The sequence below is a fragment of the Cajanus cajan genome, chromosome 7 (assembly GCF_000230855.2).
Source record: "Cajanus cajan strain Asha chromosome 7, NIPB_CcT2T_4, whole genome shotgun sequence".
In the NCBI taxonomy this organism is placed as follows: Eukaryota; Viridiplantae; Streptophyta; class Magnoliopsida; order Fabales; family Fabaceae; genus Cajanus; species Cajanus cajan.
The window spans coordinates 48958307-48986020 of record NC_138523.1 but is presented as its reverse complement, the minus strand read 5'-3'; the positions used below and the strand labels follow the sequence as shown (position 1 = coordinate 48986020).

At 33.1% G+C, this 27714-nt stretch overlaps 3 protein-coding genes and 1 long non-coding RNA gene across 9 annotated transcripts; 3 read left to right on the top strand and 1 right to left on the bottom strand.

Annotated features, from left to right (window-relative positions):
• PHF1 (phosphate transporter traffic facilitator1) lies at nucleotides 1–5333 on the top strand. 3 transcript variants are annotated; one of them, XM_020367387.3, is made up of 11 exons: nucleotides 1–21; nucleotides 646–921; nucleotides 1365–1465; nucleotides 2111–2243; nucleotides 2338–2429; nucleotides 2740–2839; nucleotides 2930–3002; nucleotides 3113–3233; nucleotides 3497–3616; nucleotides 4668–4738; nucleotides 4849–5333. In XM_020367387.3, exons 2-11 carry the CDS (start codon nucleotides 745–747, stop codon nucleotides 5043–5045), a joined length of 1185 nt encoding a protein of 394 aa, XP_020222976.1. In that variant the 5' UTR covers nucleotides 1–21; nucleotides 646–744; the 3' UTR covers nucleotides 5046–5333. The 3 variants fall into 3 exon arrangements, with proteins under 3 accessions (XP_020222976.1, XP_020222974.1, XP_020222975.1); XM_020367385.2 differs by lacking the exon at nucleotides 1–21 and adding an exon at nucleotides 203–298; XM_020367386.3 differs by lacking the exon at nucleotides 1–21 and adding an exon at nucleotides 365–505.
• A 619-nt stretch (nucleotides 5334–5952) lies between these two features.
• On the bottom strand, nucleotides 5953–7441 carry LOC145949586 (uncharacterized). The gene is made up of 2 exons (XR_014427924.1): nucleotides 6302–7441; nucleotides 5953–6211 (listed from the first exon to the last, which is right to left on the bottom strand). It is a non-coding gene; the product is annotated as an uncharacterized LOC145949586 (long non-coding RNA).
• Nucleotides 7442–7556: 115 nt separating this feature from the next.
• SEX4 (dual specificity protein phosphatase (DsPTP1) family protein) lies at nucleotides 7557–15300 on the top strand. The gene is made up of 14 exons (XM_020366967.3): nucleotides 7557–7799; nucleotides 7893–7956; nucleotides 8051–8095; nucleotides 8845–8947; nucleotides 9457–9533; nucleotides 9626–9702; nucleotides 9808–9888; nucleotides 10599–10731; nucleotides 11907–11966; nucleotides 12590–12646; nucleotides 12958–13053; nucleotides 13965–14024; nucleotides 14604–14711; nucleotides 14910–15300. Exons 1-14 carry the CDS (start codon nucleotides 7774–7776, stop codon nucleotides 15039–15041), a joined length of 1119 nt encoding a protein of 372 aa, XP_020222556.1. The 5' UTR covers nucleotides 7557–7773; the 3' UTR covers nucleotides 15042–15300.
• Nucleotides 15301–17403: 2103 nt separating this feature from the next.
• LOC109804837 (UDP-Glycosyltransferase superfamily protein) lies at nucleotides 17404–27115 on the top strand. 4 transcript variants are annotated; one of them, XM_020366715.3, is made up of 14 exons: nucleotides 17408–18161; nucleotides 20174–20260; nucleotides 20406–20509; nucleotides 20692–20742; nucleotides 21410–21581; nucleotides 21710–22030; nucleotides 22779–22982; nucleotides 23081–23587; nucleotides 23706–23915; nucleotides 24314–24494; nucleotides 24908–25085; nucleotides 25876–26028; nucleotides 26135–26216; nucleotides 26291–27115. In XM_020366715.3, exons 1-14 carry the CDS (start codon nucleotides 17658–17660, stop codon nucleotides 26678–26680), a joined length of 3144 nt encoding a protein of 1047 aa, XP_020222304.1. In that variant the 5' UTR covers nucleotides 17408–17657; the 3' UTR covers nucleotides 26681–27115. The 4 variants fall into 4 exon arrangements, with proteins under 4 accessions (XP_082916075.1, XP_020222305.1, XP_020222304.1 ...); XM_020366714.3 differs by having other exon boundaries at nucleotides 17409–18161; nucleotides 24314–24502; nucleotides 24913–25085; XM_083059949.1 differs by lacking the exons at nucleotides 25876–26028; nucleotides 26135–26216; nucleotides 26291–27115 and having other exon boundaries at nucleotides 17404–18161; nucleotides 24913–25072.
• The last annotated feature ends 599 nt before the right edge of the window (nucleotides 27116–27714 follow it).

The following is a 27714-nucleotide window of genomic DNA, read 5'->3' as shown; positions in this document are numbered from 1 at the left end:
TGTGATTCAACCACCAACACGGTATTATTATGATTATTCATTATTACATTACACAATTATAATATTAATTAATTATCATAATCTCACATTTCAACATACGGGTAAAGTAACCCTTTGTTTGTATATATACAAAACTATGTAAATCAATTTTTGTATCGGATGAAATTTTTCGTCCAAATCTATATATCTAATCAACATTGTTTGTGCCAATATAGACATGAACTTGTTGTATGGCACACAACAACAACATCGAGCTAATGCCGCGGAATCTTTGGCGAATATTTCCATTGTTGACAATGTTTGTTTCATCATTGTTTTACTGGACGGACCCATCTCCTTCCCATTAAACAAATCGCTTTGATTTTCTAAACCCTAAAAGTTAATTATCTTTTAATTATTTTATTTTCTATAAATTTCCCTAACATGTTTACACATCTCGCTCACAAATTAAAACCCCATAAATCATAATCACACTCAGGAATCTTAAAACGCAATATCACAGAAGGTTGTCCCTTGTTTCATTAATTAATTGATTAACAGTTAAATAAAACAAGACAAAGCTTTTTTCCTCTTTGACTTTTTTGTTTATTTTTTTTAGAGGCTTTCTTCTTCTTCTCTGATATTTCTATTTAAATTTTGCTGAAGAATCCAATTCAACGATCTCCGAAGAGCTTCATTTCTTGCACCCCAATTGGAACAAGAAGCGAACTTGGGATCTGGGTATCTAATTTTCGAACACTATCTATGGGGAATGATTCAGGGTCACCGCAGGGTCCGGTTACGTGCGGGTCGTGGATTCGGAGGCCCGATAATCTGAATTTGGTGGTGTTAGGAAAGTCCAGACGTGGCAGTTCTTGTCCTTCTCTACTCGAGATTTTCTCCTTCGCTCCTAAGACCACTTCTTTGTCTACCTCTCCTCTGGTATTTCTCTAAAACTTTGAATATAAGTATGTATGTGTGGGTGTTGTCTGTTTACGTATGCAGGTGTCGTGTGTTTGTATTGTGTATAGAGTGATCCATTTGAAATATTAATCTGTTTTTTTGCACACCCCTTTTTTATTGTAAGCTGAGTAACTGTTGTTTTCTTTATGCGTTGTGTTTATCTATGTGTGAGCATGTAGATTCTGTGGAGTGAGTCATTTGAAACATGAGCTGTTTTGTGCATATCCTTTTGGTTTTTGGCCGGGAAGCTCTTCATTTTTCCCACTTGAAGCAGATGGTTGGGGGAAGTAGATATTGTGCACAATTTCTGTAGTTGAAAAGCATTTTTAGTGTTGAGTTTCTGGGTTGATGAATGGAGGCAAAGTGTGGATGGGGCTTTAGCTTTTATTTTAATGATCTTTTTGTTTGATCGATATTTTCAGGCCACTTATGTGTTGGAAGCGGAGGAAGGTGATCCTATTGCTATTGCTGTTCATCCTAGTGGGGATGATTTTGTGTGCGCTTTAAGCAATGGTAGCTGCAAGTAAGTTTCTATGATTAGATCTTTGGGTTTGATCTTCTATCTGTATTCGTCCATTGAAAAGTACTTTCATGATGTGTCTCAACTTCCAGTTTCTAAAATTGGCGGTTAGTACCACTTTCAGTAATATCGGAATCAGACCTCCAACATTTTATCTCCCTTTAACTATTCAAAGGACAATAAAACTGTAGGCTCAGTTCTGCCAAATTTCTTGTTCCTCTTTTTCCCCCTGGGAACTAGGTGAATGTATGACATAATAGTTATGTTGTTTCTTAAGCATAGATAGCTGAATTTTGCCTTGAGTTATTTTCATCGGATGATTTGTATCCTCCTTTGATACTGTGATGAGATCCTACATTAGTTAGGTATATGGCCAAGGTACTCTTTATAATGACTTTGGCAATCCTTCCCATTTGAGTTAGTTTTTGAGGTTGAGTTAGACCCATTTAACTCCCAATTCAAATATCATATCAAAAGCCTATTCAGTCCTGATGTTTGACTTGCCGCACATGTCTGGTCCAGTCGACGAACTACATGTTTTAGTTTCTATATTTCTAGTCCTGGGTGTGAGATCCTTCCATGGTTCTTAATTATAATAGATACTATAGTGAACATATATAGATTGAAGTATTTCTCAATGGCTTGTAGATTGTTTGAGTTGTATGGTCGTGAAACAAACATGAAGTTGTTGGCTAAGGAACTGGCTCCTCTACAGGGTATTGGTCCCCAGAACTGCATTACTTTTAGTGTTGATGGGTCTAAGTTTGCTGCTGGTGGGTTGGTAAGCATCACTCTTGAATCCAACCAATTGCTTTTATGTTCTATGCAGCACTTTGAGTTTGATCCTGTTTGAGTTCTGTCTTTAACAACTGTAGGATGGACATCTCAGAATTATGGAGTGGCCTGGTATGCGCATGATTTTGGATGAACCAAGAGCTCACAAATCAGTCCGGGATATGGATTTTAGGTAGGTATAATAAACAAATATTTTTTGGGTCCTGCTAAAAGATGCAGTAATCCCTACAGCTAGTAGAATTGTAATAAATACTTGATATAGTTTGAAACTGTAGTAATCTTATTTGGAGTCCTTACAACCAGATAAGATAATTTTTGCTTTGCATGTTTACCCCTACAACACTTGACTGTGTAGATATGATCTTTTAGACAATAAAAGTATGTTACATTGTAAATATCTTAATCCTGAAACTTTGACGACATTGATACTTATTATGTTGTTCTTCCTTTTTTTTTTTTTTTTTTTTTTTTTTATACTTCAGTCTAGGCTCAGAATTTCTAGCTTCAACTTCTACTGATGGTTTAGCAAGAATCTGGAATATTGAAGATGGTGTTCCTTTATCTACTTTATCTCGCAACTCGGTATGGTATATTTGATTTAAGAACCTGTGGCAGGATCTGAATGCAGTTACTTGAATCACTTGATCCAAATGTTTCCTTTTGCCTCTTTAGGATGAAAAGATTGAATTGTGTCGATTTTCAAAGGATGGAACCAAACCATTTTTATTTTGCTCCGTTCAAAAAGGTATAAGAGGATCTTGTTTCTAGTATATTCTATAATCTTAATTTGTATATTCTTCAAATCTCTTGGACCAGCAAAGCATGGCCTTTTTATAGATACTTCTATCTGAGCAGGTGATACTTCTGTCATTGCGGTTTATGATATTAGCACATGGAATAAAATTGGGCATAAGAAACTGATTAGAAAGTCTGCTTCAGTAATGTCCATTAGCCATGATGGGAAATACCTTTCTCTGTAAGAACCTACAGTTACCTTCTGACTTTCGGGCATGTATTTGGTCATTGGTCAACATTCTTTCTTTATTTTTTGTCAGTTTTGATTTCCAAAATTTATGCTGTTAAAAGAAGAGTAAGCGACTGTCTTTTAACTATAAAAAATGGAAAAATTTGAAGGCTTGTAAAATTGTGATGTAATTGGCACTTTGCATGTATATCACATTACAATCTATGATTCATGTCTCCAGCATTTCTTCAGCTCATAGACTTTTGTAATTCCAGGGGAAGTAAAGATGGAGACATATGTGTAGTTGAAGTAAAGAAAATGCAGATACACCATTATAGCAAAAGACTACACCTGGGTACAAAGATTTCATCGCTTGAGTTCTGTCCTAGGGAAAGGTAATCTCTATATGCTCGATTGGTTTAATTTGGAACCTCTGACAAATATCAATTTATGTAGTCTTTGAGTAAATTGGTGGAACCTCTTTAATTTTTTTTTTAATATTGGACACAAAGTTGGGATTGAGCTATTCATTTGAATATTGGAACATGCATCGGAATATAAATTTATGTAGACTTTGAGTAAATTGTTGAAACCTCCTTTTCCATTTTTTCAGGTATAAAAGCAAAAAATTAGGGACTTAATGGTGCATAGGTTATTTTTAACAACATAAATGTTCGAAAGAAAAATTCTACTAGCCTTTATGATACTTGCATAAACAAAAATCTAGAAGCTAAGGCGAATCTGTTAATCATCAATGAAGATAGATGGTTACAAAAAAAAGTAAATGATTTGCAATAGTATGAAAATCCTCTATCAAATGAGATTCTCTCTTCTCAAATTTCTGGTTCTCTCCTTAATGTTGGAGGATTTTTAATTTCTGGGGTTTTAGAATCCATGGATCCAAATCCAATATTTAGAAGCTGTATATTTAGGAAACATTGGGTGGATGTAACAAGTAGTCGTGCATGATAAATGGGTTTGAAAATACTAGGTCTCTAGCTTTAGTTTGAGAAATCAAGGAAAACCAGGCATAAGTGTAGAATCACATGATCGTACATACTAAGAATGGGATGCAAAGGATTTGGTGGGTTATCATAAATGTAGATAATATTGAATGGTGAGACATGAGATGGATCTAGAATAAGTTGCAATTCCCTTGTGATCTTGATTAATATTAGCAATGGAAAATTTTTCCCATCAGATCATTAGCCAGAGCAAATGTGGATTTTTGAAATTGAACCTAGTGTTAGAGAACCAATCTGACATTAAAGCTTAAGCCATTTATAAAGGAATTTAAGTTGTCTCCACAGATTGCCTTAGACTTGAAGTCTGATTACATGATCATGGGCAAGCAATTTCACATTAAAAAAAATATACATTCAATTATCCTAATAAATCTATACTTTTGGTCTTACCTATGTATTCACCTGGGTGTTTATTGTTCAGGGTTGTACTTACAACCTCAGTAGAATGGGGAGCGCTGGTCACTAAGCTGACTGTACCTAAGGATTGGAAAGGTCCTCTCTTTCTATCTCTCTTACACACGCATGCAGACATTCCTTCTTTCTAATACTGTCCAATGATGTTGATTTAATTTGACATTTTAAATATCCTTTAAAACCTGCAGAGTGGCAGATCTATTTGGTGCTTTTGGGACTATTTTTAGCATCAGCTGTTGCATTTTACATATTCTTTGAGAACTCAGATTCATTCTGGAACTTTCCCATGGGTAAAGACCAACCAGCAAGACCAAGGTTCAAACCAATGTTAAGGGATCCCCAGTCTTATGATGATCAAAATATTTGGGGACCAGTAGATATGTGATGACATTGTCAAGTCTTGATTTAGTCTTCACTCTTCAGTGCTGTTGGAAGCTGTATTAGTGTACGCGGGATCAACATTTATTTAATTTAGCCCTTGTAGACATAGGCAGTTGACTGGTATTATAACATTTTTATTTTTTGGGTGAAAATTCTGAACCTAAGGGCCATTATTGATAAGTAATCTTAATAGAAACTTTAGGAATAATCAAATATCCTCCTTAAATTTACAAGTTGCACGTAAGGCACTGCTTTGTAGAATTGTGATATATTTCCATTTTTCTTATTTTCATTTCTTGTTTTGATTGGTAACCTTTTAACATTTGTTTTATGCTTTTTGGTTAGAGAGAAAGAGAGGGAGCCTTTGAATCAAATTATAATGTAAGAAAATGTGTCGCTTTCATCTTTTATGGCGTTACACTGAAAACATTAGCACAGGGTAGACATAATCAATTTATGGCATTGGATACAAATTGGAATAGTGCAAAAAATTCAATTTTAAATGCATATACCACAAGGGATTTTTTAGAAAAACTTCTTTTGGGGGTAATAGAGATGCATTCTGTTGCCAAACGATTTATAGCATTTTTTTCTTATCCAAATAAGTATCAAGAGTGCAAATTCTTCATGAATGATTGTTTACAATACACAAAAAATTAGTCTTTGTGTTTTACTCTACTTAATGTTTTTTTATATAAATTAATTTCCATTGACTTAATTGTTAGTTTGGGATCTTTATTAAATGGATAGAGTCTAATTTTTTTTATATAATTTAAAAATATTTGAAATTTTATCAATTTACTTTGTTCTAATGTGCAATATAATTTTAAAATATAAGCAATGCCAGCTATAAAACTGTATATTTATGAAAAATTAATTTACCCAATATTTAATTTAAATGGTCATCAAGATAGTTAAAATATGAAATTCTTATTAAATAGAATAAGTATACAGGAATTACTTTTTAAAATAAGTGTTTCTTTCTCACACACATGAAATCAAAACATACATGGTCTTTGTAATCTACAGTCTTTTTTTTTTTTTCGGTAACATGTGCAAACAAAGAAAAGGAAAAATTACAACCTCAAAAATGGTAAACCCCTGGCATCTGTCACAAGAACATTGATTCCCTCTCTGAGAGTATGCTTGAACTCCAGCTTCCAATTCTCTCTGGTGAAATCCTTTATGCCCTCAGCGGTGACAATACTCAATTTGTTGGTTGATAAAAAACAAGACATTTTGAGAGTATGTAACACAAACCTGACTTTAGCCTATAATCCAATTGCCGTATAGTCCCCGAAGTAAACCTCCATACCCTGCTGGTCCTTGATTTCCACAACAGCTCCAATCTAATCTACATTGTCTTACTTGACTCAGTCTGAAAGCAAGTTGTCTTTTATGAAAAATATAAGATATATAATCAAAACCCATTCAAGTTAGTGCATTAGTTTATTTTTAGACCAAGTTGAGTATAATTGATCTAACTTTAGATTGGATATTTATTAGTCCAGCCTAGCATGGCTAAATCCACTGTTTTTTTAAGATGGACGGAGCTTAAAGTTTACGGGAAAAATTATTATTAAAACATAAAGGTGTCAACTCCTAAATTAACTAATCAGAGGCTATCACAATATTATTTAAAATTTAAGCAATATAAGTTTCGACATAAATTTTTTACAATTCAACTCAACTCGTGAATCAGATTAATCAAGTTACCGTGTATTTAAAACAATGTCAAAAAAGCATATTAACAATAAAAAAATTACGTTAATATGTTCAATGATGTAAAATCTATTTTTTTTTATTGTTTATGATGAACACGAAGAGATAATAAAGAAGAATTTGCTATGTAATTCTTGCCCCTTTAATGCTGACCAAGACCAAATATATATACACAAAGATTACATGAATAGCTATCTTAATTTATGTTAATTACACAATTATTCCTAAATAGAATCTCTACATCACCATTATAACAGATATTATAATTGTGATAACCAAATCAATCATAATAATAATAGAATATTCATAAAAAATATCAAGAAATATCTGAAACTGTCAAAAGATCAAGGGATATCTCAATAGAAAATGATGATTCATACAGTAATTTTGGTTTCAAACACACTCTTAGTGCATGTTTGAATTCACGTAATTGATTCACGTTTTAATTGATTTAACGCAGAAGTAAAAAATTATAGTTTCTTATTTTTACGTTTTTTATGCAAGTTAAACCGGTCAAACGTGAAACTAAACACACACTTACTGTATCAAACTAGATTCGTTTTCTACATCATGAAAATTGCTCTTAAATCTTAATTCGATCCTATAGTACAAATTAACTTGTTTCTAAAAACTTAACTTGTTTTCATTCTATTATAACAGTTTTTTTTTTTTTGACAGAATGTAACAGAATTTTCTTAAAATAATGATAAAAAGTAGTTTTTACTTTTTAAGCAACGGAGGTGAACACAAAAGGACCCACTGATACGATATTTGTTAGCATAGCTGAGAAAGAAAGGCGAGTGAGATTTGGCGTTTGTGAGTGAGGTCTAGAAAATGGTTACTGGTGATCCAACCAGATAGTTATGCCATGAGTGAAAAAGGACGTTGTCTTTATCGTTGCTTTTGTTTCGACTCTGGGCACACAAATCAATAAAAAGAAGAACAAAATATCAAACCGAATCCCATTACCCATTACCCATTACATTGCACTGTCACTCAGCTCAATCATCATGAACTGTCTTCACAATCTTCCTCGGTTCGTTAACCCCTTTTCCATTCATTTTCTCTCTATATATATATACTGTTATCCGAATCGAATGAGAATGAAATGAGATTCCTGCTTTTCCAGATTCTCCGTTTTGCCCTTCGAATCAGTTCTTACGCGCCACCACAAGAATCTTCGTCTTTCACTGGCACGCCATTTTCATTTTATTCAACTTTTTATTTCTTTAATCGCTATCTACCACTATTCACTCTCACGCCCTCTCTTTTCGTTGCTGGACACAGGGAATCGTTAATAATTCTCATCAAAATCGTAGTATGGCGATCAGGGTAACTATACTGTTTTATTTTATTTTCTGTTTTGTTTGTTGATTCTATAATATTGCTTTTATTGTCCTTCCACGTTCAATCGATTAGAAGCTCTTAGAGTATTGCATAATGGGTATGTGTGAGTAAACTTCTCCTTCTCCTTATAGTTGAGAAAAATAGGAAAGAGAAATTAAATAAATTTATTTGTAAGCTAAAAGTAGTTTATGCAAGTCAAAAAATAATATTTTAGAGAAGTTAATAAGAGAGAGCTTCTACAAATTAACTTAAGCATAAATTAGTTTTAGCTTCTACAATTTTTTTTAAAGTGTTTGAAGTTTATTCAAACAGATCCAATGTCAGAACTCTTAAATATGATTATAGGATTGGCTTTTGGTAGCTCAATATCATTATTGTCTTGAAGCTGAATTAGTTTTTGTGGGGAATACACGATAAGCTGGAATTATTAGACAACCTACGAATGTGTGTGGAAATCATGGGATGTTCATGGCATATTCTGGAATCTACCAGAATCAATGATGGCAAAATTAAATGTAAAGAAAAAACGAGATATTGCTACTGGTGTAAATATTAAAACCTAAAATGAGGAACATTTGTTACTTCTGTGCCCTGTCCTGTGAAATATTCATCCACAGTTTCTCACTTAGGTTTGACTATGTAAGTGGACCGTTGGTATCTGCTATTCATGTCATTTCTGCTTCGTAATATTTCTTGGGTTTTCTAGAGAACATGATTGGTATTTTTCTTTGCAGGCTGCTTCAGGTTCTATACCGAGTGCAGACACAAGTAGTGCCGATAAGGAGGAGGAAAAGTCTGAGACATATAGTCATAACATGACAGAAGCCATGGGTGCTGGTATGTTTAAAGACTTTTGTGCTTCTAGTTTAACAATGATGTAGCCGTATCCCGCTATATGGAGTTGGCTACATTGATCAAACATCATTAGGCCCTAAAAGAAACCAAAATTTCAATATAAGTCCAGTTAGAACATTATAATTATATTTGTCCCTTTGAATCAGACCATATCTTCCACTTGATCTACTTTTCTTACTTTTGTTGGTCTTCTCCTACTTTGTGGTTCTAGATAAGTGAAGAACTTGCAATACAATTTAGGGTTTAGGGTTTAGACTTGAAGCTCCCTGATATGTAATTTCTTTTTTGGGGTAGACTGTGATGATATATTTCAAATTATGGGAATAAACCTTCATTTTGTTTGCTAAGATAATTCTAACTTTCTTAGGTTTGTAATAATCATATTCTGCTAATAGTTTGGATTAAGTCAAGGACCACTCAATTGCTTGTCCTATTCTTTTTTTCTTTGAATAATTAATGTTGTTAACCCTTTCTAACAAAGTTCTACACAGTTTTGACTTATAGGCATGAATTAGGAATGAACTACAACTTCATCCGTCCAGACTTGATTGTGGGCTCATGCCTACAGGTATTTTTTGTTTGAATTATGGATACCTGATCGAATTCTGTCAAATCTAGTTTGGTTCTCTGACTTATTTTATTTCTATCTCAAATTACCAGACTCCTGAAGATGTTGACAAGTTGCATAGAATTGGAGTAAAAACTATATTTTGCTTACAACAAGATCCAGACCTTGAGTATCCTGATCAATTTGTTTAATAAGACTCACTTTCAGCATTTGAGACAAATATCACAAATTTAATATAGCAAATGAACCATTGTGTTTCTTTACAACTACTTAGATATTTTGGAGTTGACATTAATGCCATACGAGAATATGCCAAAACGTTCAATGACATACAACACTTGCGTGCTGAGATAAGGTTAGTAATGGCATGACATTTTTATATCAAAACACTCAAAGAAATTATAGGGTTTAAACTGGGAAGGAGTAAAATCAAAGAAAGGAGTCTTTGAATATTTTGACATAAGATTTGTATGGTGGATTGATAATGTGATACAAAACCTCGTGAGTTTAAACATATCATACAGATATTTTAAAATATTCTAAGATAGTCAAAATATTATGAGATATCTTGACTCTAGTAGATATTTTAACAATAACCTCATGAGGCAACCCACTGTGAACTCAAATTGAACTGAACTATTATTAATTTGAAGTTTTATGCTATGAAATCCTTCTTTAAAACTATAGGTTGAATAATTCCTGCACAAAAATTTGTTACTTTGTTGTATTTTCTAAATATATTTACTTCTTACTACTGATGGATATATCAAAAAATCAATTTAGAAGTTACCAAAAGCTCAAGCATTTGGGACAATTCTGTGTTTTTTTGACTAGTTGGTAATATCACCTTGTATATTATGATCTCTAATTTCTTTGTACATATGACTAAATTTTAGTCATTTCTGCTTTACATATATGTTGTACATTTTTTGTAATTACTAGCATTTCTATTTACTCGTGGTATGTGTAACTAAACAATTATATATTCTTCATTTTACATTCCATTGCGTTTGTTTTCTCATGTTCTTCTTCCCATTATACGATGATCTGACATGGATGTAGCAGGGACTTTGATGCATTTGATCTAAGGATGCGACTTCCAGCTGTAGTTAGCAAATTATACAAGGCAATAAATTCCAACGGTGGTGTAACATATATACATTGCACTGCTGGACTTGGAAGAGCTCCAGCTGTTGCGGTATGTCTCCTGGTTTCATTTATGTGATACTTGTTACTTGCAGGGCAGAATGTTTAACCTGAAATGTTTTTTAGGTTAGTTCTGGATATAGTAAAGGAAATGATTATCCAATTAATAAGTTAAATATGGAAAGGATTGGTGCTGGATGTATTCAATAACCTCTCTCATGCTGAATGGTTTTAATATATTTTTTTCACTTAAATATGTTCATACAAAAGAAACACCTATAAATCATTTTCAGTGTCGAAACATTTTATTATCATCTCTAGATTGAGTTTTCGAACAGGCCTATATATCCAACTTGATTTATCTCTACATCAAGGTTATTGCCTTGTGATGTGGGCCATGTGGCAATCACATCACTGGTTCCAGTTATGGAAATAGACTTTTCTCTCACAATTAAGGTTATGTGCATCTGATCCTCCCCACTCCCCAGACCTCACAATAGTGGGAGCATTATGCATTGGGTCACCCTCTTTAATATCCATCTTTTTTTATACATGACTTGGACCTAAGCCATCTGGTTGCATCCACTCCTAATTTCATCTATAGATGTTTCTTGAAGCTGGCTTCTTTTTATAAAGAAAGGTTAGAAAAGAAATCCTAAAATCAATATTTTCTTATTTTCTCAATAGAGTAGTGTAAACATAAAATATGAACTTTGTGGACTGTGTATTAATTATTACTTTATTGGAGAACATTATAATTATATTAATCGATAGAAATTAACACAAAAAAAAAGGATGCGCAAGAGGAAAAAATATTTAACCTTATCATTTATAAAGCTATCATGATGATACAGGTGAAAAAGTTAGTGGTGTCTTAGTTTCTTTTTCTCAAATATTTTAGCAATTGGCATTTCTTGTGTAATGATTTATCTGTTCTGTAATTCTGGCATGTGTGAATGATGAAACAAAATCAGCCTATGGCTTCTATCTATTGGGTATCAGTTTACAAGTTCTAGTTAGTTGCAAGTTAGCTTGACAGCTGTCATAAATTATTCAGTGGGTATATAATCCTTATCACTGTACTATTGCTGTATTGAATGAAATCACTTTTTTGTTAATCAAATCTAGTTATTCTCTTTCTCTCTGAATTTCTCTGAACATTATCATGCCACAATAGGTGTGTCAGTGTGTGTATAGGTTGTCTACTAACAATTTGTTTTGTCTCAGTTGGCTTATATGTTTTGGGTTCTGGGTTATAAACTCAATGAGGCTCATACACTACTCCAGGTGACTATGCGCAATACTTTCTTTTCATTGTTTCACATTTTAAATCCATAAAGCGTTCTTTTTAATATGCTGCATGTTTTTCAGTACTCCTCCACATTGCTTGGATTAAACAAAATAATTCTTTCCATTTTGATTTTCTTCTCAACGGCTTTCGACAAAGGATTATTTTAGGCTTGGTAGTCCTATCTGTTCCATTAATTTCCTTAACTCACAAGTAACTCAAATCGAGTTTATGCAATTTGTGATTTCCTATGCATAATGATTGTGTTGCAATTACTGATTCTTCAACAGTTATAGTTGATCACTAGTTTCTAAACTTCAGTATTTGTGAATTATGTAACTGAGAAGTTTACTTACTGATAGATTGATTCTTACATGTACTTTATAAGCAATTCTTATTTTTTTAATCGTTTGTACCTTAATTTAATGTCATTTTCTTTTTCTGCATGTCTTAGAATTTTCATTCTGCGAGTTTGATCTTTGACGGTTATAATTCTTGTGAACCAGTTTTAAATGCAAGTAATGTAAAGGGAGAAATGAGATTGGAATATTTTTAAGTTTTCTTGAGCCTTTTTATTTTATTTTATTTTATTTTTTTAATTTCTTTTCTTCCTTACTTGCAGAGCAAAAGGTCATGCTTTCCGAAACTGGATGCCATCAAGAGTGCAACTGCTGATATTGTGAGTCAATATTTTTTTTCTATATTTATTGAGCTTTACAATTTGAGTTATAGATATTTTTGTTATTCATTATAGTTGTGATCTTCTTCTTGAAAAGTCTTTTCTCCTTGAAAGCTAACATAATTTATTGTGAAATTTCAAGATGATGATTTAATTGATGATGTTCTTCAGTTTTTTTAATTTTTATCTTTTTATTGGACAAGTATGCTTTAGGACTTATTCTCTCTCTCTCTCTCTCTCTCTTTTTTTTAAATATATAACATTTGAAGTGACTTTTTTATCATTAACCATTATTTATTTGTGGTGCTCAGCTTACAGGCCTCAGTAAGAAGCCTGTCACTTTGGCATGGGAAGACAGCAATTGCTCTACGGTGGAAATTTCAGGACTTGATATTGGATGGGGGCAGGTGATGGTTGAGTCTTCTTGTTTAGATTTAAGAAATGTCTCAGTTCCTCTATTATATAACATGTAAAGGTCGTTACATTACATGGAGATATTATCATATAGCACCATCATCATCATCAACTGCTTCAGTTACAGCCATCTATCATTTTGTTTTGAAACATTTTCACATGTACGGTATCTGGTTTCCTGTTGGGATTTTTGTGTTATATACTCATTACCTTGAAGAATATTTTAAAAATAGTGTACTATAGCTTGTGGGTCTTGGTAGTGTGACTGTGACTTAAGAGTCCTTGATAACTTGAATCGGAGGTGGCTGATTTATCAGTGTCAAAATATTTGAGAAGGGAAAAATGTGCTGCCATTGCATTTCATGAATATATTCAAACAATTCAGATAAGAAATTATTGGATGATGAATGTCTACATAACACGTTATATGATTTGCTAATTGCATCCCCAATTGTCATGTTTCTTTTTCTTTTCTTCATTGTCACTTGTGATTTCATCTGTAAATCCTGGTAGTGCATCTTCATCTAGCATGTTAGACTTCCATTTCTTATTTTACCAATTCTTTGTACTAAACCTTGTAAGTTGTAGATTAGTTGCTTATTGAATTTTACCAATTGTTTTTCTCACCACTGCTGCTATCAGGAATTCAGACCAACTAAGAAAATTAATTTGTCAATAGAAATTGGCAGTTTGGTCCTGAGCTGTTAAAAGTTGAACTGACAACTTTTGACATCTTGCCAAAATGATCTGCTTAAGGGATGAGATGAAGTGTCATTTCAGATTCAAAATCTTTTTATCTTTAAAAGAATTTGAATTACATAGTTTTGACTTCTTATATTTGAACATTGCTTGTGGTTGATATGAGTTCATGCTAAAGCTTTACTTAGTCGTGATCTCTTTTCAGAGAATACCCCTAAAGTTTGATGACAAAGAAGGTTCGTGGTTTCTCAAGAAGGAATTGCCTGTAAGTGAACTTATTGTGGGCTACTATTATTTGTTAGTTTAAAGTTCGGTCTTATATTGACGAATGATCAAATAACTTGAGATCTGATCACCGGCTGTGATTAAAACAATAACTTGAGATCTGATCATCGGCTGTGATTAAAACAATACATGGGGAAAAGTAAGGTAAAATAAAGGACTGTTGGAGAATTTCTTTTTCAATGTTTTATAAATTTCATGCATAAAAAAAAAATCTTAAATGAGACTTAATTTCTAATAGAATAGCTTTATCGTATTTATTTTTTCTCAACCTTATGCATATGACAATAACTGTATTTAACAGCTAAATGATGTAGTAGTTTTAATCATGTGCACTAGATGGCTGAAGTTCTTCCCTCAGCTGTTTAATATAAAATTACTATTGGCGCTTCCTATCTAAAGACTATTTTGAAACACCTGATTTTATTTTATTCGTTTATAAAGGCATCTAGGTGGTTGAAGAATTAAGATGTTGGAATGCATTTGCTAGTTTCTGGACACGCAGATCTCTCGTTTATTTCATTAGATTGATGAGAAATAAGTTTCTTGTCCTATTTACCAGGAAGGACTCTACGAATACAAGTACATTGTTGATGGGGAATGGACTTGCAATAAAGATGAGCTTGTAACCTCTCCCAACAAAGATGGCCATGTCAACAATTTTATTCAAGTAAGTTCAATATTTCAACTAAATAGCTCAGAGAAGAAATTTTGGGATTATTACTTATTTCTTTTGAATCCTAGGAAATTGCTGGAAAATCGAAATCAGTACTTGAGAATTAGTTTAACTAAAAAATACAATGCACCACAACATACAATGTCTGCAGATTGTGTTATTGATTTCACTTATTTCATTCTCTCCCATCAGGTCCTTGACGACAGCAGCAGTGTTCGTGCCTCCCTTCGTGAGAGATTGACTAGTGATGATCCTGATCTCACAAAGGATGAACGACTGAGAATAAAGGAGTTTCTTGAAGCTTGTCCTGATGAGGATCAGTGAACCATCAATTTACGTGGTTCTTGATACTTGGTTGATACTATGTATAGTAATAGATGCACGCATACACGTTATCTAATAAAAGGTTGATAATAAACCTTAGATAAGATCTCTGTTGCAGTTATATTGCTGGGTTGCTGCAGTTTATCGAGTTTCATAGCAATCAAAATGTCTTTTAGCATTATTTAAATAGCACCATGACTTTCAATGTACTATAAAATTGAATGCGACTTTTATAAGATGGGTTTTACATTTATAACCACTTACATGTTAAAATATTGAAGCCATAATGCTTTAGTCGCGTACTCAAATTACTAGAGTAATTGTATAAACTTTCCGGAATACTTGAATTCAATGGATTAAGAGTTAAATGAATGGATGAATATTAATAAAGTGTCACTTAGTTGATAGATAATTTTATTACTTCAGCACATAATAAAGGGTTTTAAATAGAAAAATAATTGTTGAAGAAGATCAAATATTTAAGTAAATCTTAGTATTTTGAGGGGTTAATTTTTAACTTTTAATTAGAAATATATTAATTAGTTTGCTAAAATAAACAAAAGAATATTAATTTTAGTATGAATAATTTTTCATTAATGTGTTTTTTGGCATGCGTATTATAATACTTAATACTATCGTTTTTTTTATAATGTATTTATGATTTATGATGATCGTAATTAGGATATCAACATTGAAAAAAGAGCCAGTCAAATATGCATTCTCTATGTCGTCTTTTATAATTTTTTTGAAATAATTTTAAATAAAGAATGTCATGTAAACTTTACATAACTTTTAGGAGACATAAAAATTTGTCTTTTTGTAGAAGGCTAGCTCTAATGGCGCCATGAAGAATACAAGTTGTCAAGTTTGTTAATGGCTTATTATTGATGGTTCAGATAATTAATTAACATTGGCGTGTTAAAAGAATTTGTTTTATAGTGAAGGATCAAATGTCATTGGAGCCTCTTATACATAATTTGATAAATTTTTTGTTTTCCTTTTGGGTTTTAGTCAAATCTTTAAAACACGTGGCTAAGAGTGGTTTTCTTGATATTTTTATAAATAATAACTAAAAAAAACATCATTTCATTTTAACGTTTCATAATAAAACAAAATTCAATAGAAAAAATTACATCAATTTGTACAGTATTATTATCAAATAAGAAGAAATAATGTTAAAAAAATTTATGTTGTGTAAACTGTTGTATGGATTATGATACATGTATATATCATTATTATATAAACACTTATAAGGAAAAAAAAACAAATATTTAATCTTGATGAGAATTATAAAAGTTTGAATTATTAAATAAAATAGTATGTTAACATCCCATTTTGAAACAAAAATTTATCAGCGCTGATATGGGATTGAAGACATGTTTGTAACAGGCAAAAAATTATTCTCTTCTCTTTTTGTCAAATCCCGTTAGCAACCCACTGAAACGCTAAAAGAAAAGAAAAATACATTTAGTAGACAAAAATATTCTTCTAAATAACTGAGTGAAATATTTTGATAAATAATTATTTATTTTTGCTAAATGGCTAACAACTAAAAGTTTATATATTTTAGACACATGCAGTTAGGAACAAATTTTTGTCGGTGCTTTGATACTGTTCATTTAATCAATAAGGATTCGTTTTCATCTGACAACTAACAATATTTTTAGTTGTCAAGCTACTGCTTCATGGGGAGTTAAAATTAATTATTTGACTGAAATTTAGTTAAAAAAATCTCTGTAATAGAAATTTTTTCATACACATGAAATTTGAGTCCTTTATTACATGTATAATTAACAAATCTGTAAATAATTATTACATTTTATTGAGCAATACATATTTTTATTGATGTATTGAGGGGAATCTATAGTAGAATCACGTGAGATTTAATTTTGTGATGAGCAACTGTTAGTGATCAATGATTTGTTTTCACTAACTCTTTATTTAAGTCATTTTGGAAGGAGTGATTTAGGAAGAATTTAAGAAAGATTTAAATCTTTTCCTTTGTTTGTTTGGTAGAAAATTAAGAAGAATATGTTGTGAAAATATGTGCATGTTAAAAAGAGATCCAATGTGGGAGGCGCATGATATTGTTGCATGAACTAACAAATGTATCATTCTAATTTTTTATTTTTATTTTTTTTTAAAATTTCAATATTAATAATTAAATTTATATCATAATATAAATTATTTATCTAAAACTGAAAACGTAATTATAATTATATGAAAAATATTTATTTATCATAAACAAAAATCCATCCTCTACATTTACGCGGACCAAAAAGCCTGATTTACGTAAACTTGTTTTAATGAATTAATTTACATGAATGACAATGATTACATGTGACAGTGTAGTCACGATAAAAGCATGCACATTGACGAGAGGGAGAGAGAAGAAGAGAGAAAGAGAGAGAGAGAGAGAGAGAGAGAGTGGGTTCGTAAAGTGGATTCAGTAACAAAACAAGGTTGACAAAGTGAGCGCAAAGGCAAAACCAAAATGCGAAAGAAAACATTGATAATAATAATAACAACAAGAATGCCTACTCGATTTCTCATTTCCGAATCCCAATAAACTCTGCTACCTTTTGATTCCCCTTTTTTTCCCTCCTTCGATTCTCCATGGGATTGTCGCGCAACGCCGCGTCGCAGCCGGAGATCGACGACGCCGCCGGCGACATCGGATTCCACGCGATCCGAGGCGGATTCCCCTTCAAGCGGAACCCTAGCCACCAGCAGCACCCGCCGCAGCACCGCCACCGCGCCTCCTTCGATCGCCAATTGCCGCGCTCCTCCAACAGCCGATCTCACCTCCACACGCGCCTCACTCGCAAGGGCCTCCTCCTCTGGCTCTTCCCCTTCTCCAAGTCCAAGTCTGGATTCTACGCTCTCATCTTCGCCGTCGTCTTCCTCTTCGCCCTCGCCTCCATCGTCATGCAGAGCTCCATCACCTCCGTCTTCCGCCAGCGCGCCGAGCGCGGCCGCTACCTCCGCCAGGGCCTTCGCTTCGGCACCGCGCTCCGCTTCGTCCCCGGGAGGCTCTCCAAGAGGCTCCTCTCCGGCGATGGACTCGATCGGCTTCGCTCCCAGCCCCGGGCCGCCGTTCGCGCGCCCAGGATAGCTATCGTGAGTTCCCTCTCCCGTTTTCATTGCTTCTGTTTCTTCCGATGCTGATTAATGGATGATATTTTGATGCCGCCTGTTGCTTTTCACTGAAGAGGATTTAGTTGTTTCGTTAGGATCTTGTTAATTGCTGAGCTTAGCTGTTTAGTTAATGCGGGATACAGTTTGAAGGATCCGTTCGACTTGTGCCTGGACAACCCAACCGTATAATTGATTTGTGTTTCTATGGATATTTTTTTTTTGTCCATGAGCATTGTTCAGGTAGTGTCAAGCTTACACGGAATGACTAATCTACATGTTTTAGTAGTGTGTAACTGCCGTTGGTAAAACATTATTTTAATACTGATAAGAATTGATTATGAGAGCACCGGATCGATTACCTTGTCTCAAGACAAACCTTACAACCATTGGGTCAAGAAGCTTGATGTTGCATTTCTATGGAATGATTGTTTGTTTGTTTCATAACAATGTTGTTTAGTTAATGTAGCACAGGCTTTTGCACTCATGTTAGTTAAGACTTGTGATGTAAGCTTTCTTAATTGTTTGCACGGACCATGTTGGTATTCTGTTTAATTAGTTGATTGAAGGTTATTTCTTATTATGGATGGATGCATTTTTTGTAATGATGGGAAAAATTTGCATTTCATTACAATTATTGAATTCTGGACTCTTAATTGGTCCTTGAGCATAGGTAACTTGTTCTTTTTCTTCTCCAGTTTCAAATATAATTCTCCCTTTTGATTAGAGCTAAGTTGAAGGGAATGTTGATAATCTTGAAATATCTATGGCTTAGATACATTCCTGATCTGATTTTAGCTTCAAAAGTTGATCATCAGGAGTGCACCGGACCAGAGTGAACTCCCTGGACTGCATGTATTTGGGCTTATGGCTGTCCAAGCCCTATAAGTTATAAGCACTACATTTTCTATATTTTTAGTCGATGTAGGATCTCAACAAAAAGTCTACACCTTTGCACTTGATACCAGGTTTGATACCCAAAGAGTGTCAAACTGTCAAAATATTTGCACATAGCATCTGATTTTTTATTTTTTTTTCCATTGCAACATCTAATCTTAGTGCCCCTACTCCCTTTACCAAAAACAGAAGAAAAAAAAGTAATGAGTAATTTCTTCAAATTATTTTTCTAGGATATAGCTTAATATATTTTTGATACAAGGTTTGGTTGAAGATTTCAACGTACTTAGTTCACTTAAGTAATAATGGACAAAGATTTAGCACCCTTTGGTTTCCAGATAGCTTATTATTAGAATTTATCATTTCATAGTTGCCACTCTTACTGTGGGGAACTTTTTATGTAAATCTGAATGTATGACAGAGAAGTGAGGTTTACTCGGAACTGGTGGTCCTTGTAATATAGCATGCCATAAACTTCTAGAAGTTATTAAAATTGGGTAATTACAAAAATAATGGAGGATAAAGAAGCTCTGCTCTTGTAGTGTTACTTTTTGTGATTCCCAAGCAAAAGTGCAAAATCTATTCAGTTTCTTAAATTTATATTGATCATGCATTTGTTATGCAGATCTTTATTCCTCTCCAAGTCTCTGTCATTCAAAGAAAAAAGAGATGAAACCATACAAGTTACAGCTTCTAATTTGGACAAGAATCCCTGTCTAAGAACTTTGATATTACCTTCATGATTATGGGTTGTTTCATTGGTTTTGAGTAATGAGCATTGTCTCAAAGAAGAGGTTCTTGTTATTTCAGCTGTATATGGAATAGTAATATTTCTAGTTTATGGTCCTGAATCTTGACTTCATAGCCATTGGGCCAAAAAGGCTTGACCCAAAAGGTGTGGGCTAGCCATTTGGCCCGCTTATTTAGAAAGTAAAAAAAAAAAAAAAGAGGCTGATTACATTAACTTTTGTGCACTTAATTGGGGTTATCACTTATCAAATATCCCAAAATTCATTTGCGTCATCCAGCATAGTAGCATGCATGAAAAACATCTTGTCTATGCTCTTAATATATTTATCTTTACTTGTTTTGTCTATCAGATTTTAGGGCACACAACGATAGATCCCCAGTCATTGATGTTGGTTACTGTGATTCGAAATCTACAGAAGTTGGGTTATGCTTTTAAGGTACATTATTTATGACATTATCTACTTCATAAATGCTGACAGCGAGTTACCTCTAATTGATGGTGTAGCTTGTTAATTTATATTTTTGCTTTTGTAATTGAGTATAGGTTTTGAAAGGTCATACATTTCCCGTGTCTATTAACAGATATTTGCAGTAGGGCATGGGAAGGCCCACTCAATATGGGAAAACATTGGTGGTGGAATCTCTCCTTTGAGTACAAAGCAGCAAGGCCTGATTGATTGGTCGATGTATGTGTTTTTTACTGACTTTACTTTTCTTGTTTGATGCTGGGGGTTTAAGTTGGGGCTACCTGTGTCAGTTTTAAAGCATTAGCGTTTTTTCCCTGTATATATGTTTTAGGAATAATTTTTGGTTGTAATTTGATAGGTGTTTAGCTTTTCACCCTCTTTTCCTTTTGGTTTCTCCACAGTTTTGAAGGTATCATTGTTGATTCCTTAGAAGCAAAAGAAGCCGTTTCAAGGTGGGTTTTCTTTAACTAAATTGCAAAATGTTTGACTTCTGCCCATTGTATTGGGTTGGGGGGGTGGGGGGTGGTTTCCAATTTTGTCCTCAGAAGTTGAAACAGCATTCCTATTCTTTGGGTGTTTTCCAAAATAATAAATAATCATGCTGCCTACATGAAAAGTTTAAGCATGTAAATATGTTGTGTTGATTGGTGGTACTTTTGCACTTTGTTTGGCTGATATTTTGTTTGCATTGTAATAGAGGGAGTGTTTCGTTTACCTTGTTTGGAAACATGGTAAATTTGATAGGAATGGAAATTAGAAGATATATACTTTCCCATTTTCATTCCTCCTTTATGTCCAATGATTTTTTTTTGTTATTTCCTACAAATGTTATAAAATATACAAAAAGACAACACATTAGCTCTCATTGCTTTTGTTAAGAGTTGGGTATTTTACTTTTTTTTTTTTTTGTTGATTTTGAAAATTTAAAAGTTCTGCAGAGGCTTGTAGATAGAGTAAGCTTTAACCAGATCTTGATATTCAGACCCACTATAGGTTTTCCTTGACCTTTTTCTTTATTTAATCTAATTGTTTGAAAATTTGCTGTCTCAAATGTGTCTTGATGAATTGGGAAGGCAGGATGTTCTGATGCTATGATTAGTGAGTTTTATATTTGTGCAGCCTTATGCAGGAGCCTTTTTGTTCAGTTCCATTGATATGGATTATTCAAGAATATAGCCTTTCAAGTCGCCTTCCAGTTTATGAGCAAATGGGTTGGCATCATATTATTTCTCATTGGAGAAGATCTTTCAGCAGAGCCAGTGTTGTTGTCTTTCCAGATTTTACTTCTCCGGTAAAGATGCTGTTACATATGCTCAAAGATTCAAACATCGACAGTATTAGAATATAGGATGTTTTCTCCATAGACTTGCTTTAAATGTTTGGAAGCTATTGTTCATTTTTTATTTCTTTCTGTATCAGATGTTATATAGTGAGCTTGACACTGGAAACTTCTTTGTGATTCCTGGTTCACCAGTAGATGTGTGGGCTGCAGAAAGATATAGTAAGACCCATGCAAAGGATCAGCTAAGAGAACTTAGTGGATTTGGTAAAAATGATATGGTGGTTCTAGTTGTTGGGAGCTCAGTCTTCTATGATGACCTATCGTGGGACTATGCTGTTGCAATGCATTCCATAGGACCTCTGCTGACAAAATATGCTAGGAGGAATGATGCAACTGAAGCATTTAAATTTGTTTTCTTATGTGGCAATTCTACTGATGGTTATGATGAAGCTTTACAGGTATGCTTTCCTTTTAAGGTACACATATGTTATGTTCATGACTTGATGCTGACAAAATATAAGACATTAGACTGCTCATTATTTAAGCAGTGATTAGATGTTTTAATCACCTCTAAGAAGTTAGTTGACAAATAAGTGAGTATTTACTTTAAATTATTGGTACTTGTCAGGAGAAATATATATATGTAAATTATGTAAACAATGTATAGAATTATATCTTAGGAAATTATTTTGCTGTCAAATTAGATTTTAATGAGTAACTTCACAGTATTGGCACCTGTTGATGTTGTTCGATGTTATTGTTGTAGTTTACTTGTCTAATAAAAGAATATGTGAAACCAAAATTGAGCACTATAGTGTAAAATTGCATTTTTGGGACTTCCTCAAATATGGCATGTGCTCAAGAATTGCTCTTGTTCATCGTAAAATTATGAACAATTGCAGGGATTTATTTTTGGTGGTAAAAATCAATATTGTTGGAGGAACCTCCTCCAAGAGGTTGGAAATTTGTGTAGTGGTCATCTGGATGCATGCCAGGATGTCAGTAAAAGAATGGACGGGTTAGAAAAGAATATGTTAGTAATGAAGTGAAATAGTAATTGATGCCGAAGAAATAGAAATCTTGAAGATGAGCTCTTGGAATATGTTTGTGGCAATGTTCTGTTTTATAATGTTTAACTTATCTTTAGTGACATTATCTCAGCTAGAATCTTTGCATTGTTTACTGATTTATTAGCTGTTGATGTAGGAAGTTGCTTCACGTTTGGGACTTCCATATGGTTCCATAAGGCATTATGGATTGAATGGTGATGTGAATAGTGTTTTACTAATGGCTGATATCATCCTATACGGTTCTGCGCAAGAGGTGCAGGGTTTTCCTCCATTATTAATCAGAGCAATGACTTTTGAAATTCCAGTCATTGTACCTGATTTTCCTGTGTTAAAAAAATATGTAAGTTTGTTCTAGTTTTTCCTTTTCATCATTCATTGATTTCTGAAGCCATAAATACTGCATTCCTTCATTTTCATTGAGCTTTTCTCAACTCGCAGATTGTGGATGGAGTTCATGGGATATTTTTTTCTAAACACAATCCTGAAGCTTTGATGAATGCTTTTTCACTTTTGCTTTCAAATGGTAGACTTTCTAAATTTGCTCAAGCAATTGCATCATCTGGAAGACAACTTGCTAAAAATTTACTAGCTTTGGATTGCATAACTGGCTATGCAAGGCTTCTGGAGAATGTACTCAGTTTTCCCTCAGATGCTGTACTCCCTGGTCCTGTTTCTCAGATTCAACAGGGTTCATGGGAATGGAATTTATTTCAGAAGGAAATAGACCTAGAGATTCACATGTCAAAGACAGATAGTGATTTTTTCAATGGAAAAGTTTCTGTTGTTCATGCTGTCGAGCATGAATTGGCAAGTCTTAATTATTCAACAAGCATCTTTGAGAATGGAACAGAGGTTCCATTGCAAGATGGACTAACCCAATTGGATTGGGATGTTCTGAGAGAAATTGAAATATCTGAAGAGAATGAAATGTTTGAAATGGAAGAGGTATGTTGTAATCTTCCAAATCTTCCTTTTCGGCCATTTCTGTTTCATCTATTTGCAATTCATTGTCAGTTTATTTTAGAGATAGCTGGTTACATAAAGTCATTTCTATCTGTTGTAGGTTGAAGAGAGAATGGAGAAAAATGTTGGTGTATGGGATGATATATATCGTAATGCTAGAAAATCTGAGAAACTGAAGTTTGAAGTGAATGAAAGGGATGAGGGGGAGCTTGAAAGAACAGGACAACCTGTGTGCATTTATGAGATATACAATGGTGCAGGGGTGTGGTCATTTTTGCACCATGGTTCGCTCTATCGTGGGTTAAGCCTTGTGAGTATCTTTGTTCATAGTTAAGACACTTTTTCTTTTGTTTTCTTTTGGCCTTTTGTTGTCTTTCCTCTTTTTTCAATTTATATCATTCAAGCTCATGAGATTTTGATCTGTTTATCATTATATAGTCCCTCGTACCATTTTTAGATATTTCAAATTTAGAGTGCTTGTCTTAATTTTATTACCTCTATTTTCCCATACAAAGTGAGAGAAAAGCATTAAATTGAATGTGTAACTTATCTGATGCATCTTTTAGATAATTTTTGCTCTATTTCCCTTGGGATGACCACTTGTTTGAATTTGATGAAAAAAGGTTTAGTTTTGTTAGTTTTATGTAAATCTATTGGAAAGAAGTTGACCCTTTTTTTCTGATAATAATGAAATGTTATTTCTGGCAGTCTAGAAGAGCACAGAGACAAAGTTCTGATGATGTGGATGCAGTTGGCCGTTTGCCTATTTTGAATGACACATATTATCGGGACATTCTCTGTGAAATGGGAGGAATGTTTGCAATTGCAAATAGGGTGGATAGCATTCACAGGAGACCTTGGATTGGGTTTCAATCATGGCGTGCTGCTGGTAGGAAGGTATTCATTTTGTTTTGTTTGCAAAAATTTTCTATTTTAGTATAATAAACCTCCTGCGATTATGAAATACCATGCTAAGTAGCTTTCAGAATTTAAAATATCTCTTTAACCTCGTATGGAATCAAGAAATATTATATATCTTTTCTTTCTGGTTATGCATCATTTGGTGCAATTATGAAGTTTTCTATAGAGAAAATTGGGTCTTTTTTTCTTTTTTGTTTCATATATATATATATATATATATATATACACATATATATATATATATATATACACATATATATATATATATATATATATACACATATATATATATATATATATATATATATTATAAATGTAACTTTCTAATGTATGAATGTTCCACATGAAATTATTGCTTGATTGATACACATCTTTTGTCAGAGCAGGTAGCATTGTCAGTGGAAGCTGAAAAGTTCCTGGAAGAGACGATGCAAGAGAATTTAAGAGGGGATGTAATATATTTTTGGGGACGCTTGGACTTGGATCAAAGTGTCATATTAAACAACAATGCAATTTCTTTTTGGTACATGTGTGACATCTTAAATGGAGGCAACTGCAGGTATATAATAGGGAATATATCATTTATACATTCATTTTGTTCATTGCTGTCATTCAGCTACTCAAGAATTTCAATCATCCCACGTCCATCCCTGATCTTTCCTAAAGTTGCATCTATGATGCACAGATACAATACGTTGTATCTGATAAGACAATACAATTATTCTAAAAATATATAGGATAAGGTATGTCCAAGATATATATATATATATATATATATATATATTTAGATATGTATAAAAGTTCATAAATATGATGAATATATAATTGTAATTCTACAAATCCAAATCAATAACATACTTCTGGGACATTATTAAAGACAATAAAAATTATAAAGCATTATAATTAATCACTTCCTATTGTATATTCTACAAATAAGAATTGTTATAATAATGTAATCTCATTTTTTTCTCGAAATCATCCACAAAGCAGACAGTTTTCACTTTTGGTTCATCAAGGGACAAATGTTTCTATGTTTCATGTGTAGCTGTATTGGAATTTTCGTAATTTTTTTAAATGCTTGGATACTTCACGGATATGTATTGAAGTATCTAAGAGTATTTGTATCGAATACGGATGTGTACCAAATGAGAGTATCAGTGCTTGATTTGTATCCTGTGTTATTTGCACTTCCTACAGAATAAAATGTTTAGAATCACTTAGCTTAATTTGGCATGACTTGCTCTAAAGGAAATATGTTTGGAGGTTCAAAACAGAGTTTGTAGAGGTTGGACTTTGGATATTGTAATGTGTTTCAAACACGTCTGATATTATGCTTCCAATTTCATCAGAACTGTTTTTCAAGATGGCTTTCGCCAGATGTATGCATTGCCCCCCCATGCAGAAGCACTTCCCCCCATGCCTGAAGATGGTGGTTATTGGTCAGCACTGCACAGCTGGGTGATGCCAACCCCTTCTTTCTTGGAGTTCATAATGTTCTCTCGGTAATTAATGAATCATGTTGCTTCTTTCACAAAAGTTGGTTAATTAAATGTACTTTCTTGATCTGAATGAAACAAGAAAATCTGAAATGTTGTCAATTGAATGCAGGATGTTTGTTGATTCCGTTGATGCTCTGCATAGAGACTCCAGTAAATATAACTTGTGCTTGTTAGGCTCTTCAGAGATTGAGGTAATTTGTTTGCATTTGCTTTCAAGGTTTCTTAAATTATTTGTGTCTTACTTTTGTCCTGTCTACGTACGCAGAAGAAGCACTGCTACTGTCGAGTGTTGGAAATTCTCATCAATGTATGGGCTTATCATAGTGCACGAAAGATGGTGTATATAAATCCCAACACCGGTTCGATGAAAGAGCAGCACCCAGTTGAACAACGGAAGGGTTTTATGTGGGCAAAATACTTCAATTTTTCATTGTTGAAAAGTATGGATGAAGATCTAGCTGAGGCTGCAGATGATGGTGACCATCCAAGGGAAATGTGGTTGTGGCCAATGACAGGGGAGGTACACTGGCAAGGGATTTATGAAAGGGAGAGGGAAGAAAGGTACAGGCTAAAAATGGATAAAAAAAGAAAAACAAAAGAAAAATTATTTGAAAGAATGAAGTATGGTTACAAGCAGAAATCACTTGGACGATAAGAAATGTTGAGACTTGAAAATTACACTACATAGCCAAACTGTTTGTCAACCCATTTTTTGCTTAAATCGGGAAAATTGTCTCACAAATTGGAGAGACTTCGATTCTAACTTTGGCACAGATCATAGAGACACTATTGTTTCTTTCTTCGTTAACTGAATACGTATACTCAACCCTCAGTCTCAGAAAAGAGCGAGACAGAGAGCAAAGGAGTTTCCCATCTTCTGCTGTTCATTAGTTTCACGGCCTTTTTTCACGGTCAAGTATAGCAGCACAGAAGATGCAGGTAGTTCCAGTTCGAGGTGTACTCATAGTCTATAGAAATGCATTCACCAATTACATTTGATTTTAGCTTAACTTTGTATTCTTTCATTATTGTATATTTGGTAAAACATTAGTGGCAATTTTGAGTAGAATAATGCTGGTTTTCACTTGAATAGTTTCTTTACCATTATCATTATTTATTATTATTATTATGATTATTATTATTATTATTATTATTATGATTATGATTATTATTATTATTATTATTTATAAAAAAATAGAGCTCAACGCATTCAAGAGAAATAAATACCTTGCATAGGTACATGCGTTATAGGCAATAAGCATGAATTATGTCATTATACTTGAGTTCTTATAAAATGCTCGGGTGATGATTTTTGATGCCTAAATGAATAGAACATTCTACGTCTTTAATTTGTATTTATTTTTCTTTTTCTATGTCACTCATATCAATTATTTATCTCTTTTCTTTTTCTATTTTTTTTTTCTTTCATGTTGTAGGTAGGGGTGTTCAAATTGTTAAACTAAACTAAACTAAAAAAAAACTAAACTAAACTATAATAAATAGTTCACTAAACTAAATTGAACTAAAATAAATATTGACTAAACTAAACTAAACAATTATCTAAATTAGTGCACTATAGTTCTAGGAGTTTGAACTAAACTATAATATCAATTAAATTAAACTATTATTAATTATAAATTAAACTATTATTAATTATAAATTAAATTATTATTAGTTATAAACTAAATT